Source organism: Bos javanicus, chromosome 10 (genome assembly GCF_032452875.1).
Source record: "Bos javanicus breed banteng chromosome 10, ARS-OSU_banteng_1.0, whole genome shotgun sequence".
Lineage (NCBI taxonomy): Eukaryota > Metazoa > Chordata > Mammalia > Artiodactyla > Bovidae > Bos > Bos javanicus.
Genome location: NC_083877.1, coordinates 83565349 through 83579365, shown reverse-complemented (window position 1 = coordinate 83579365; position 14017 = coordinate 83565349). Strand labels below are relative to the sequence as shown.

The window sequence follows — 14017 nt, the reverse complement described above, 5'->3', positions numbered from 1 at the left end:
CTTATCTGTATATTCCCAGAGTCTAGAACATCTGACCCTTAGTAGATATTCCAAGTTTTGCTGAATTGGCATATTGGAGAAATTGAATTCAACTGATATTTGTCAATCACCTCCTCTATGTACTTTCCAAGGTCGTGTGGCAAGACTTTTCCGAATGGAAAGCCAAGGAACAAATTGCCTTTTTTTTTTTTTTTTTTTTTAAATGATAGGTACAGCTGAGTTTGTTATCATTCTGGACCAAATTGTCAAGAAAAAAATTTTTCTAAACCACAACTGTTTGCAGAGCATTATTTTAGTGTCATAGGGATTTATAGAAGGTAAGGAAAACCAATTGACTGCTCCCAGTGAAGAACTTCAAATCCAGAGGTGCTGGAAGCCTAGACACTGCAGGTCTAGATGGGGCATCTCAGTAGCTACTGCAGGTCAGGGAAGCAGAGGGGCTTGAACACCTAGGAAACCTACATGGGAACCTGCAGGGACTAAAGTCAACAGGCTGGACTGGTCCACCAGATTCAACTGCCAATCCATCTGCCAGACAGATTTCCAATCCAATTCAATCTCAATGCAGCATTTTCTTAGGCTTGTTTTGTTTGGTTTGTAAAGAATGATGTGCTCTTGGACAAGCTGTGCCCAGTGGTGAAAAGTCATCCAGGCCTCTTATGTCCTTTGCCATTTCCCTTGGTGTAGAACTTCACAGCCCACAGGTCAAGGTCTCTCAACTCAAATGGGAGAATGAATGTTCATGAAATGGATGGGTGGGGAGATGGACAAGTGACTCAATGGATCCAGTGACACAGTTCTTGGGACATCCTCAGATCAGTTCAGTTCAGTAGCTCAACTGTGTCTGACTCTTTGCGACCCCTTGGACTACAGTACGCCAAGCCTCCTGGAGGTTACTCAAACTCATGTCCGTTGAGTCGGTGATGCCATACAACCATCTCATCCTCTGTCGTCTCCTTCTTCTCCTGCCTTCAATCTTTCCCAGCATCAGGGTTTTTTCAAATGAGTCAGTTCTTCGCATCAGGTGGCCCAAGTATTGGAGTTTCAGCTTCAACATCAGTCCTTCCAGTGAATATTCAGGACTGATTTCCTTTAGGATGGACTGGTTGGATCTCCTTGCAGTCCAAGGGACTCTCAAGAGTCTTCTCCAACACCACAGTTCAAAAGCATCAATTCTTTGGCCCTCAGCTTTCTTTATACTCCAACTCTCACATCCACACATGACTACTGGAAAAACCATTGCTTAGACTAGATGGACCTTTGTTGGCAAAGTAATGTTTCTTCTTTTTAATATGCTGTCTAGGTTGGTCATAACTTTTCTTCCAAGGAGCAAGTGTCTTAATTTCATGGCTGCAGTCACCATCGGCAGTGATCTCGGAGCCCCCAAAAATAAAGTCTGTCACTGTTCCCACTGTTTTCCCATCTATATGCCATGAAGTAATGGGACCAGATGCCATGATCCTAGTTTTCTGAATGTTGAGCTTTAAGCCAACTTTTTCACTCTCCTCTTTCACTTTCATCAAGAGGCTCTTTAGTTCTTCTTTGCTTTCTACAATAAGGGTGGTATCATCTTCATATCTGAGGTTATTGATCTTTCTCCCGGCAATCTTGATTTCAGCTTGTGCTTCATTCAGCCCAGCATTTCTAATGATGTACTCTGCATATAAGTTAAATAAGCAGGGTGATAATATACAGCCTTGACGTACTCCTTTCCTGATTTGGAACCAGTCTGTTGTTCCATGTCCTGTTCTAACTGTTGCTTCCTGATCTGCATACAGATTTCTCAAGAGGCAGGTCAGGTGGTCTGGTATTTCCATCTCTTGAAGAATTTTTCAGTTTGTGGTGATCCACATGGCCAAAGGCTTTGGTGTAGTCAATAAAGCAGAAGTAGATGTTTTTCTGGAACTCTCTTGCTTTTTCGATGATCCAACAAATGTTGGCAATTTACTCTCTGGTTTTTCTCTGCCTCTTCTAAATCCAGCTTGAATATCTGGAAGTTCACAAAGATCTGATAGACAGAGTGCCTGAAGAACTATGGACAGAAGTTCGTGACATTGTACAGGAGAAAGGGATCAAGACCATCCCCAAGAAAAAGAAATGCAAAAAGGCAAAATGGTTGTCTGAGGAGGCCTTACAAATAGCTGAGAAAAGGAGAGAAGCAAAAGGCAAAGGAGCAAAGGAAAGATATACCCATCTGAATGCAGAGTTCCAAAGAATAGCAAGGAGAGATGAGAAAGCCTTCCTCAGTGATCAATGCAAAGAAATAGAAGAAAGCAATAGAATGTGAAAGACTAGAGATCTTGTCAAGAAAATTAGAGATACTAAGGGAACATTTCATGCAAAGATGGGCACAGTAAAGGGCAGAAATGGTATGGACCCAACAGAAGCAGATGATATTAAGAAGAGGTGGCAAGAATACACAGAAGAACTATACAAAAAAGATCTTCACAACCCAGCTAATCATGATAGTGTGATCACTCACCTAGAGCCAGACATCCTGGAATGCAAAGTCAAGTAGGCCTTAGGAAGCTCACTATGAACAAAGCTAGTGGAGGTTATGGAATTCCAGTTGAGCTATTTCAAATCTTAAAAGATGATGCTGTGAAAGTGCTGCCCTCAATATGCCAGAAAATTTGGAAAACTCAGCAGTGGCCACAGGACTGGAAAAGGTCAGTTTTCATTCCAATCCCAAAGAAAGGCAAACGTCAAAAATGTTCAAACTACTGTACAATTGCACTCATCTCACACGCTAGTAAAGTAATGCTCAAAATTCTCCAAGCCAGGCTTCAACATTCTCAGATACTCTGAGACTTAAAACTGAAGCCAGGCAGCCTGTGTACCAGCCAGCTGACTCCCGCCTGCCTCCTGCCACCTGCAAAGGCTCTGGGAAGAGGTGAATGCCCTAGGAGGAAGCCTTAGGCTCATGATACTTCCTGTGGTTTCATTCTCTCCTCGAAACCCACCAGCAGTGCTTCAGACAACACGCCCCGAGATTCAGGTCTCTCTTGGCTCCTATTGCTCTGCCTACCACCGTTTGATCCTTCCTCTTTCAGCTCTAAGCCTTCAATGCTTTCCTACTGTCTTCAGGGTGAGAAAATTCAAATTCCTTAGGAAGACACCCAAGGTGCCCCAGATCTGGCTCCTACATACCTTTTATTTTTGCTTTTCCCCATAAGGAACTCCTTCCAAGAGCAGACATCTTGGGAGTTTAGATCTAGCTTGGAATTATGAGACCTCAGGAAATACTAAAGCCATTAATTTTTGTGAGTTCACACATATAAGGATATAGCACTTATTCAAAGAGTTTTCAGGGCTATTGGCTCATTTGATTTCTCAAAAACCCTTAGAGGGCTTAGAGAAGACATCATCCCCATTTTACAGATGAGAAAAGGAACAAATCGTCAAGATCCTTGCCTGAGATGACAAGGCAAATGGTGGCAATGTAGCTCTCCTGATGCCCCAGCATTAAGAACAGAACTCAATCCCTAGCATAAAGAACTGAGTCCATAAAAAAAAGCCATGGCTCATTTTTCTTCTTTTTCTCCCCTCACGAAGCTAAATCTGTGAAATTGGAACAACACAGCAAACAGCTGAGGGCTATGGTCACAGCCCCACAGACCTTTATGGAAGATTTGATCTTGGCCCAAATTTTCAAAGAAGCCAAATGGATAGGCAAAACACAAATGCAAATGCTGGGCCCATGCTGACAGGGCGTCTCGTGGGATATTTCCACAGGAAGCAAACACAGGCAATTAACTTTGCTGTAACAATGCCTGTGGTCACATGAAAAAACAAAACCCTCAGAGAGAGCTTACACCCCCTCCCCGGGGGCCCATTTCAAATGAATCCACAACCGTGTCTCAGTCTTCACTCCAGCTACTGACCCCAGATATTCACATGTTTATTGGTTCTTTGACTACTGTTGGGTGGCTTCTGATCCCAGTGGGGAGTGTTCCAAAGGGCTTAGGTGTCATCATTCCCACTTCTCAGATGGGCAAACTGAGTGACCACAAGCAAGCGTAAAGGACTTACAGGAACAATCCTACAGGCCTAGACAGAGCATGTGGCTAGGATCAGAGCCTGCTCCCTGGCTTGGGGATTTTCTCTGGGGACCAGAGTTTCTCCAGGTCTCTGCATGACAACCAGACCCTCAGCTCTGATAACCCAGGGGCAGTGCTATCTGAGCAGTAGACCTGACTGGCAAGTTGGGAGATCTGAGAGCAAGTTCTGGCTGGATTTTAGCCCTCTCCCCCTTACCTGGAAACCTTGAAGTCACACCTGTGCAGCCAGTGCAGGCAGCAGGGCTGGCCAGGCAGGGTGGGGATCATGGTACTTACCGACTGACTTCCCCTCGGTCGCGGGCTCTAGAATACTCAGCCCCAATGCAGAAACACTCATGGAGGTTGGTGGGTTACTGTTACTATACCAAGGTCTCCTCTAACCCTCTCTCCCATACAAATGAAAGATTAATGGCTCCCAACCCGTTATCTTCTATCTTTCTGGATTTCTTGAAATGTTTCAATGATTTTCACGGTAGATTATTCAGCACAGTGATCTCAAACTCTGCCCCCGCTGTCTACTTCTTTATGTCCTAAGAATGGTTTTTATATTTTTAAGTGACTGAGAAAACTCAAAAGGAGAATAATGTTTCATGAGCTTTCAGAGTCCAAAAATAAAGGTTTTCAACACAGCCGTGCCCACTTATTGATGTATTTTCCATTGTTACACTATGACAGTGTAGCTGTTTTGGTATGGCAGAACTGAGTACCAGTAATATAGACTCTATGACCTACAAAGCTCAAAATTTAAACCGTCTGGCCATTCACAGAAGAAATTCAGCCTTTTAAACCAACTCTTAGTGTAAAAGACAGGTTACAGAATCAACCTATTTGCACAGCCACTCTATACACATGAATTGAGAGAGAGGAAAAAGTACTAGAACAGGGTTTATCTCTGGGTACTAAGGTTACATACAGTTATGTGAATTTTTTTAAAGCAAATTTGTTAAACACAAAAGTATAAGAAAAGAATATTAATGACATTAATAAGACAAACTTGCAATGTTTTACTGTGGGCCAGACACTGCTAGTCGTTGATACGTTTTATTTCACCTAATTCCCTTTCCACAGCATAGGTACCATTGTATCTCTGTACAGATGAGGGAAGAAAACTCAGGGAGTTGAAGGAACTTGCCCAAGGTCACAGTGCTAGGGAGAAGCACTTGGTGTACTTACGATGAAAGCACACTTGAGAAACAAAACGGAATGTGCTGAAAAGAGAAACCGGTTTAGGAAGAGTGCTTTACTAGAAGTCACAGAATCCCAGTCCTTACAGATGATGAGGAGGTTACAAATGCTTTCTTTGGGTATCTACATGTCTAGTCTACTTCAGTAAGGAGACACAATACATTGGGTTGGCCAAAAAGTTCATTGGAGATTTTCTGTACAATGTTAATGAAAACCAAAGGAACTTTTTGGCCAACCCAATATTTGTGAGTATTTACCTGAAAAATGGCAGAGAACTGTGCTAATGGAGGCTGTATATCCAGAAGCACGTCAAGGCATGATGTGCTGACTTCCCAAGCTTTCCCATCAAATACTTCTTGACTTAGTAACAATATAAATGTCAAGAAATATTTGATAGGCATATTGACTAAATTTCAATAGTCAGTTGACTAAACTGTGGTGCTTCCACACTTGAAATGTGTGTGTTAAGTCACGTGCGACTCTCTGCGACCCTATGGTCTATAGCCCATGGGGCTCCTCTGTCCGTGGGGATTCTCCAGGCAGAATACTGGAGTGGGTTGCCATGCCCTCTTCCAAGGGATCTTCTCTGTCCCCTGCATTGGCAGGCAGGTTCTTTACCACGAGTGCCACCAACCAGGCAATGACTGAGTACTACTGATATGATTATACTACTGCTGCTGCTCGTTGGCGTTGTGAGTTTGAGGCTGCTCTGTGGTAATGGAGGATAAAGCAAATGACATGAAGAACTAACGCTGTCATTGATAGTGCCTTTGAGAATCAGGTTTCTAGAAAAAGGGGACACAGACCTAAGAAAGAAGAGGTTAAATAAAATCCCCTGTAGTTTTGAATTTGAATGCAGAGTATCAGTATGATTCATGATGTATTTTCATCAGAAACAACCACCACCTATTTCCTAGTTTTGGCCACTGGAAAAGTCTAAAACTGATAACCAACCCAGGAACAATGAGTGCCCCCAAATGCCCAGATTATCGTCTCTAAAAATATTTCCCACTAACAAAAACAAGGGATTCTTAGATTCTTGAAGAACTAGCTGATTCCATATCTGGGGAAGGGCTGGATCATCTTAGCTTTCCTGATATTTGGATCACATCAAAGACTACCAGGGTCATGTCAGAAGGAGCCAACTGGCCAGAGATGGCACAATGCAAGCAGCAATAACAATAATAAACAAAATGCGTTAAAACATAGCAAATATGCTTAAACCCATGGGTTTACAAGGATACTAACAAACACACAAAAACACCCTAATTGGTCATCATTGGAAGATGACAGTAAACTATTCATTATTTTTAAAATTGGCAAATAGAGGAAATGATTCAAACATATATTCCATCCATCTTATGTGAATTGCATTACTAAATAATCAAACAGTAGATATATTTGACTACTTGTATTTCACTTAATAAATGAAGAAAGAATGACAGGGTTAGAACATCATTTTGTAACCCCTAATTAACTGACAGATCTAAACTATGAGCATCAGTGGCTGCGAAAACCGCAAAGGGAGATGGCTAGACATCATACGCCTTCTGACAAGAGAGCACAGCACAGTCTAGGAAGTAGTTTTGCCCACAAAAATCAAGCTAAAATCTGATTAAATATCTAAGTCAAACTAGCAATTTATAGGAAATGCAGATGGTAGGACACATTAAATAGCAACACAAGGTTGCAAACAGAAAAATCCAGACTGCGGGATCTCTCCAGCACAAAAGACCCAACTTCTTCCTTCAATAAACTTCAAGGGTGAGGAGAACATAAAAGCAGCCTGTAGATTACAATGTACTTAAAAGACAAGGCGAGCTACATGTGTGGGCCTTATTTGGATTCTGATTTTGAATAAGAATTTAAAAATGGCATTTAGGAAATACTATGAACTTGAACAGTTGCACAACATTTGATGATATTAAGAGATAATCGCTAATTTCTTAAGGTATTTCGGGAATGTTAAGACCAAAGGGTCAGTTTCTGTTAGAGATATATACCTAAGTATTTACAGATGGAATGGTTAAGTCTTGGATTTGTTTTAAAACTAATGGTGAAAAAGTAGGCAGGGACACAGATAAAATGAGATCGGTCTTATATTGATGATTGTTGAGGCTGGATGAGGGTTCACAAAGTTTCTACTTTTCCATAAAAAACGCCCACAAGTTTCAATAATAAAACATTAAAATAAATCCTTTCTGACATCTTGCTCAGAGTGATAATACTGGGCAGGGAGTATGATGGCTCTGACAAATACACCTTTGAAACATCTCATCTCAAAAAACATGAAACATGTTTCATGAATGATGGAGAGTTGAGGACTGTGCTTCAGAGTGTTCATCTGGGGACTTCCCCATCACCCACGGGGTTTCTCCATCACCCACGGGGCTTCCCCATCACTTATGAAGCTTCTCCATCATTCTCCTCACCAGGATAATGTCACTATGTGCTTGGTACACACACACACACACACACACATACTAAAATCTATCAGAAAAAAAAAAAGGATTTCTTGTGACTTGAATATTTCACTTTGAAGCTGCAAAGGGTGTGAGGGACTCGGGATTTCGTAAAGCTAAGTCACTGAACTCTACAAAACCAAATCTACCTGGCCCAGGCATTCGGTGGAACTCATGACCAGGGGGTCACATGAAAGACAGTTGTGGTGTTGAGGCTGCCAAGTGTTTCCATTCTGAAGTTCTGAGCAAATAACAAGGCAAATTGGGATGACGAGGACACCATTTCTCTTCTCATGCCGTTATCTGCACCAGAGACTGAGTTTCCTAAATTAGATGATAATGGCTGTGGGAGGGCAGTTCTCACCTGGGGACCCCACAGGTGCAAGAGATAAAGAGGGTTGAGGAGACAGAGGAAAACCTTAAGCCCTATCACCGGGTGTGGGATGGTGGGAGGAAACAAAACTTAGGGGCCAGGAAGTGAGAAATGGATCTGATGTTTATCTCTAGAGATGGCGTCTCCCAGCCCTCAAGTTAAGCTTGCCGTTTAGGGTGGCTTCTGTTTCTTCCACCAGCTTCACCAGCATCTGTGTGCTAACGGGGCCGTGCAGAGTCGTGTGTCCTTCCCTGTCACCCCCCTGCCTGCCAACTCATGGGTTCCTTACATCCCAGAGCTCATTCACTTATTGGTGACATTGCCTGTTTCCCTGCCTTTCTCTCCCACTAGCCTTTAACTTCCTCGAGGGCAGGGGCTTTGGTCTGTTTCTGATGGTATCTCATCACACGGCACACGGCATGGAATTCAGACGTGTTCCCCAAACATCACTGTGGGATTGGCGGTCACAGTGCAGGGCGGTGGTTATGAGCATGGTCTTGACCTCTGGCCCTCCAGCCCACTCTCCCCACTTTGCTGATGCTGTGCTCTACTTTCCAGATTTTACTATGACTTACTATAGGACTTTGGGTTTTGTAAAACACTTCTGAGATTTTCCTGGAAAAGACATACACATAATGGTAAATTTCTATTTCTACGTAATAACCTAACTCATTTAGGAAAGCAGTCCTCCTGGAATTGCACTGTGCATCCACCTGGAATGGTCCCCATTGATGGCCTCATAAATAAAGGCTGAGATTATAACTACATACGACACCTCAGATGTGTGTTCAAGGAGTGGGGTAGTGGAGCTGACACATGAACATCTTGGGACAGAAATGTTTGATGAGATGAGCAAACCTGGGCATCTTCGAATGTGTATCTCCCTCCATCCTTGACGTTCTGACTGGTTATCTCATAGCTGTGAGAATCCAGGTTGATTGCGCTTGGGGCCCCGGGAGCCAGAAACTCTTGCCAGATTTCTTCCACCCTCCTGGCCACATCCTGCAGGGGCTGTTTCTTGAGATCCTGGACTGCCAACCAGAACCTGAAACAGAAGTGCAAGGACAGTTCGTTCCAGGGGCTCCATCAGTAGCTGCTCTGTTGGACGTGGTCCTGGAACTGACATCCCATGGCACTCACTCTTTGTCCCCTAGCTGTCCCAGTAGCCATGTCCCAGGTCATGAAGGCTGCAGGGACTGCTGAGAACACAAAGGTGCTCCATCATTGCACTAAATGTATGTTAGAAGATCGCCTTGCTTCCGGTTACCAAAAAGAGATTTTTCTCTACCTCAAGGTTTTTTTTTTTTTTTTTTAATTTTTTAAAACTCTCTCTACCTCAAGGTTTTTCAGCCTCGGTACTGTTGCCATTTTGGGCTGGATAATTCTCTGTTGTAAGAGTCGCCCTGTACATAGAAAGATATGTAGCAGCAACCTTGGGTTTGACCCATCAGATTCCAGGGGCATCCTCTCTGCCCTTGTGACAACCAGAAAGTTTCTGGCCATTACTGAATGTCTTCTGGGAGGTAAATTCACCCTTGGGAGGGAACCACTGTTTGACATAGCAGCCACGACCCAGACAATGTGAGTCCCTTTTCCATATCTGGTGGGGATCAGTTGGAGGTATTCAAATGAAAGAAAGATCCCAGAAGCAACAGTATCTTGGAGCCATTAAGAATATTTGAGCTGGAAGGACCCAGCCATACATGCTGTTGATGGAGAAACTGAGCCTATTTGCAGCATCAATGTGGGCATGGTGTTCGGCACGTTCCCTGGAGGAGGGCATGGCAACCCACTCCAGTATTCTTGCCTGGAGAATCCAGGCAAGGACTGGACTTGGACTGTAGCCCACCAGGCTTCTCTGTCCACGGGGTTGCAAAGAGTTGGACACAACTGAGTGACTAAGCACAGCGCAGCACAGGTGCTCAGAAAATGTCTGTTGGATTTCAGGTGGGCTCATCTGGAACAAAGCTGAAGGGACATATATCGGGGATCCCTCTACAAAAGATTCTCCAGGGACTGCTGGAGAGAGAAGCCTCCTGTTCACGACTACATTTGCCTCTCCTGAATCCCTCAGCATCTGCATGGTGCTGGAGGGGCTGGGCATGCACTGTGAGCTCTTTTCTGCTGAGAACAGCAGCAGCCAGGGCCAAGGCTTGGACAACAGCTCCCTGGGTCGTGACGATGGTTCCCAAGGCAACCCTGGAGAGGGATTTCAGCAGGACTCAGGTCTGGGTGGCATATTTTCTGTCCTGTGAACAAAACAGGCCAGTTTCCCCATCAATGAGACGAGAGGACAGGTCCCTGGCTCTGTGGTTCCTGCAGCCACGGGAATCACACATACTCAAGTCAACGAAAGGGCAGGAACAAGAGAAGCTGAACCATGACGTGGAGGAAGGTGCATTCATTCTGTCATCGAATTTCACCCAAAGTAAGAGGCACTCTTTTTTTTTTTTTTTAAAGGTTAAGCATGTTTTTCTGTTGCTGTTCAGAGAAGTGTGTGGAGCCATGTGCATGGCCTAATGGTGCCACCCAGTGGCCAACTCGGGTAACGTAGCTTCATTTCCACCAGGAAAGAAGACTGAGGGGCGGGGCCGGGGGAGTGGTCTCTGCGTGTGGGTCTGTGTTTGTGCGAGACAAGAGCTCTGTGAGCTCCAACTCTCTCCTTGATGTACCATTTGGGATTCTGATGATCTCGCTAACGAAAACCCTCATGGTTTCCTCGCCAAGACCAAGAGGCAGGGAGGAGCCTTGACGGCTTCACTCAACCGGAAGATGAGGAAGTCCTGCTCCCAGCTGTGCTGCCCTCTTGGCATCGCTGTATCTTTCTGGGCCTTTCTTTCCTCCGGGCGCAGTGGGTACAGAGCAGGGGGAGGGGTATGTGGATTGGTCTGAGCACGTCCCATCCCGGTGTAACTCTGCAATACTCTCAGGCCCCGTGGGTGGGTGCTGTGCTGTAGGGGCAGCCTCATGGTGACCACAGGTCAGGAGGGGCCTGGATGGTAAGGCCTGGGGCTCCGGCCACTGACGTTGGCTTCACTTGCCCTTTAACACCAGCCCTCTATGTTTCTGCTCACGTCAGGTCTTTCATAATCATGTCCTCTGGCCACCCAGGGTGAGGGAAACAGTAGCCAGTCTTTAACCAGAGTCCAGACTGGTGGTGGTGGTGGAGCGGGGAGGGATATGGGCAGAGTTCAAAGGGGGCTGTTAACTGTTCAGTTGTTCAGAAGGGTCTTTGAAGCTCAGCTGGGAGGGGGGTCTCCTCTACCCCCTTGGCCATTCCCTAAGGTTCCCTTGGACTCTCTGCCCCCCCACTCCCACAAGGTCTGCCATGAAATGAAGGAGGTGGCCAAGTGCTTTCAAGTGAAAATGGTCAGCTGGTGAAGACAGAACCTACAAAGGCTTTCTTCTCCCAGAGGACCATTTTTGATGGGCAGGTAAAATTTAAGAAATCGGCTCTAAAGAGAGGAGCTAGTGTTGGTTTTTGGAAGGCCTGGAAGGAGGACTGACGTGCAGCTTGGTGAGTCCCTGGCAGCCCTAGGGAGTCACCTCTGGCTGAGTCCTGGGCTGGAAGCAATTCCTTTGGGCCAGCGTCCATCCCAAGCCTACCGGACTCTGCAATTTCTCATACAAATGAGGACACCCAGGTGATTTCCTGATGCCTCAGTCAGGGTCATGTGGGCATCACCTTCTGTCCCTTGTCTCAGTCTGCTCTGAGATGGAGCTCTGGGGAGGCCTCGAGGACCCTGCAGCTTCTGAAAGCCGCAGGCTCCCCATGGTTCCTGAGGCCTCAGCGGTCCTTTCGGCAGAATGAGTTGGGAGCCACATTAATGCACATCACTCAGCTGGGTATAGAGAAGTCTGGGGAGGGTGGGAAGGGAAATTTCTGAATCAAATTTAATCAACTTTTATACACAAAAAATCAAAAGGTTCCCTTTATCATATAAAACCAAGAATTAAAAAAAAAAAGTATAAAAAGAAACAACAGGCATGTTGGAGGAGGAGAAACAGAAGGAGGAGCTGAGGGGAGGACGAGGACGGGGAGGACGGAGAGGAAGAGGGATGACACCCCCCAGACAGCAGTCTTCTCTCCCTGCACGCATGGGGACCCTCTCGGCCTTCCATCTGCCTTGGAGATGAGCTGCCTTATCTCTCTCAGGTGACAGTAAAAATGCCGTCACAACCCTATCCTGACATCCCATATGTGTTTCCCATCACTGGCTTTGAAGAACGTTTGTGCCAGTTTGAAATTCAGTACAGGCTTGGTTTCCCTTGTGGCTCAGCTGGTAAAGAATCCGCCTGCAATGTGGGAGTCCTGGGCTCGATCCCTGGGTTGGGAAGATCCCCTGGGGAAGGGAAAGGCTACCCACCCACTCCAGTATTCTGGCCTGGAGAATTCCATGGACTGTATAGTCCATGGAGTCGCAAAGAGTTGGACATGACTGAGCGACTTTCACTTTCACAGGCTTGGTTTGTATTGGCTATCTGTGAGCCCACGGACCTGAGCTCGGGGCTCTGAGCCCCGACTGCCTGGCCACCCTCCCCTTGAAAGAGCCCTAGAAGCGCCCCTCGCCCATCTCTTACAGACAGATGGGAGGCCCACTGAGGCCTGCGCCGGTCCTGCCCTTATCACAAGCCCGCAGGTACCACTGCTTCTCCAGGACGCCAGCGGGGAGGAGAGACTGTCAGCGGCCCCGGATCAGCCACCCTGCATTAGCCTCCGTGGCTTCTGGCAGCAGAAGGGCTGTCACGACTGGCAGGCTAGGCGGATGCGCGGGTACCAGGGAGATCACCTGTCCTGCTTTGCCGGAGTCAGCAGAGATGGGGGAGGCAGCCCAGGGCCGACATCCGATCCCTGTCATTGGCTTAGGAATGCTGGTGGGGGGGCAACTGGCCTTCTCGGGGAGGCAGCCTGGGCTCAGAACGCCCCCCCAACCCCATACCGAGCAGCTGGGGATGGGACTTGAGGGCCATCCAGGGCTGCTCCAGCTGGCCTTCTGTCTCCCGCGGGGCCAGGGTGCTAACATGGAATGGGGTCTCCTCCTCAAGGCTGGCTGCAACAAGGGGAACCATGAAGCAGTGGGCGGCGCTCCGTCCTTCCAGGAGGTCTGGCCAGGCCCTGGTTCTTTGCTTACCTATCTTCTCATCAACTAGGATTGTCATGTGTTAGAAAAACCCAGCTTTTCGTTTGTTCCCGGGAAAAGCCAGCTCCACGCAGAAGGAAGGGCCTCTGTGCCCTCTGCTGGCCAACAGAGACTCAGGAACAACCGCTGTCACTCGACTTGGTCTCTGCTTGGGCTAGGATCTCACCACCAGCAGCACCACCCGAGCTGAGTGACATTCACGAGGTAGTGGCCCAAATGCCACAGGTTGTCTGAGTGCCGTGTGAGTACCTCTGTCCCCATGAACCATGTGTTTGGTTCTCGGGGAAGCCCACCGGGCCTGGCCCACCTCCCGGAGTCTTCCTAGGACTTGGGGCAACTGGGAGGCTGGAGCGCTCCGGGACAAACTGCTAACACTCCTGCGCTCTCTTTAATTGCTTCTCCCTTCAGCTGACACTGTGTGGAACCAGGATAATCAATCTGCAGGTTAGAAGAACAACCACGTTCTCTCAGGAGACGTTACAGCTCATAAAAAATGTACGGGGGATGCTCTTGGCTGCGGGTTTTGATTTTTAACTCGTGCCCTGCCGAGAGGCAGTGGTGGTCAAGTCAGGGACGATGAAGACTTGTGCAGGTCGTAGAACTTCCCTGGTGGTCTGGTGGCTGAGACTCTGTGCTTCCACGGCAGGGGGTGTGGGTTCGATCCCTGGCCCAGGAGCTAAGATCCTGCGTGCCTCTCGGCACAACCAAAAACAAAACAAAACAAAAAAGATTTGCTGTGCAAGAGAGGGGGCAAAGGTGGCAAGGGGCAAGGGGTTCCTGTCACCCTTCTAGGAA

At 46.7% G+C, this 14017-nt stretch overlaps 1 protein-coding gene across 19 annotated transcripts in view; it reads right to left on the bottom strand.

Moving 5' to 3' along the window:
- The window catches only part of RGS6 (regulator of G protein signaling 6), a 625171-nt gene that overhangs the window by 45664 nt on the left and 565490 nt on the right, over positions 1–14017 (bottom strand). For all 19 annotated transcript variants that reach the window (XM_061429323.1, XM_061429321.1, XM_061429324.1 and 16 more), the window contains one exon: positions 8940–9126. In XM_061429323.1, the coding sequence (XP_061285307.1) occupies positions 8940–9126 (187 nt within the window). The remainder of the gene's footprint in view (positions 1–8939; positions 9127–14017) is intronic.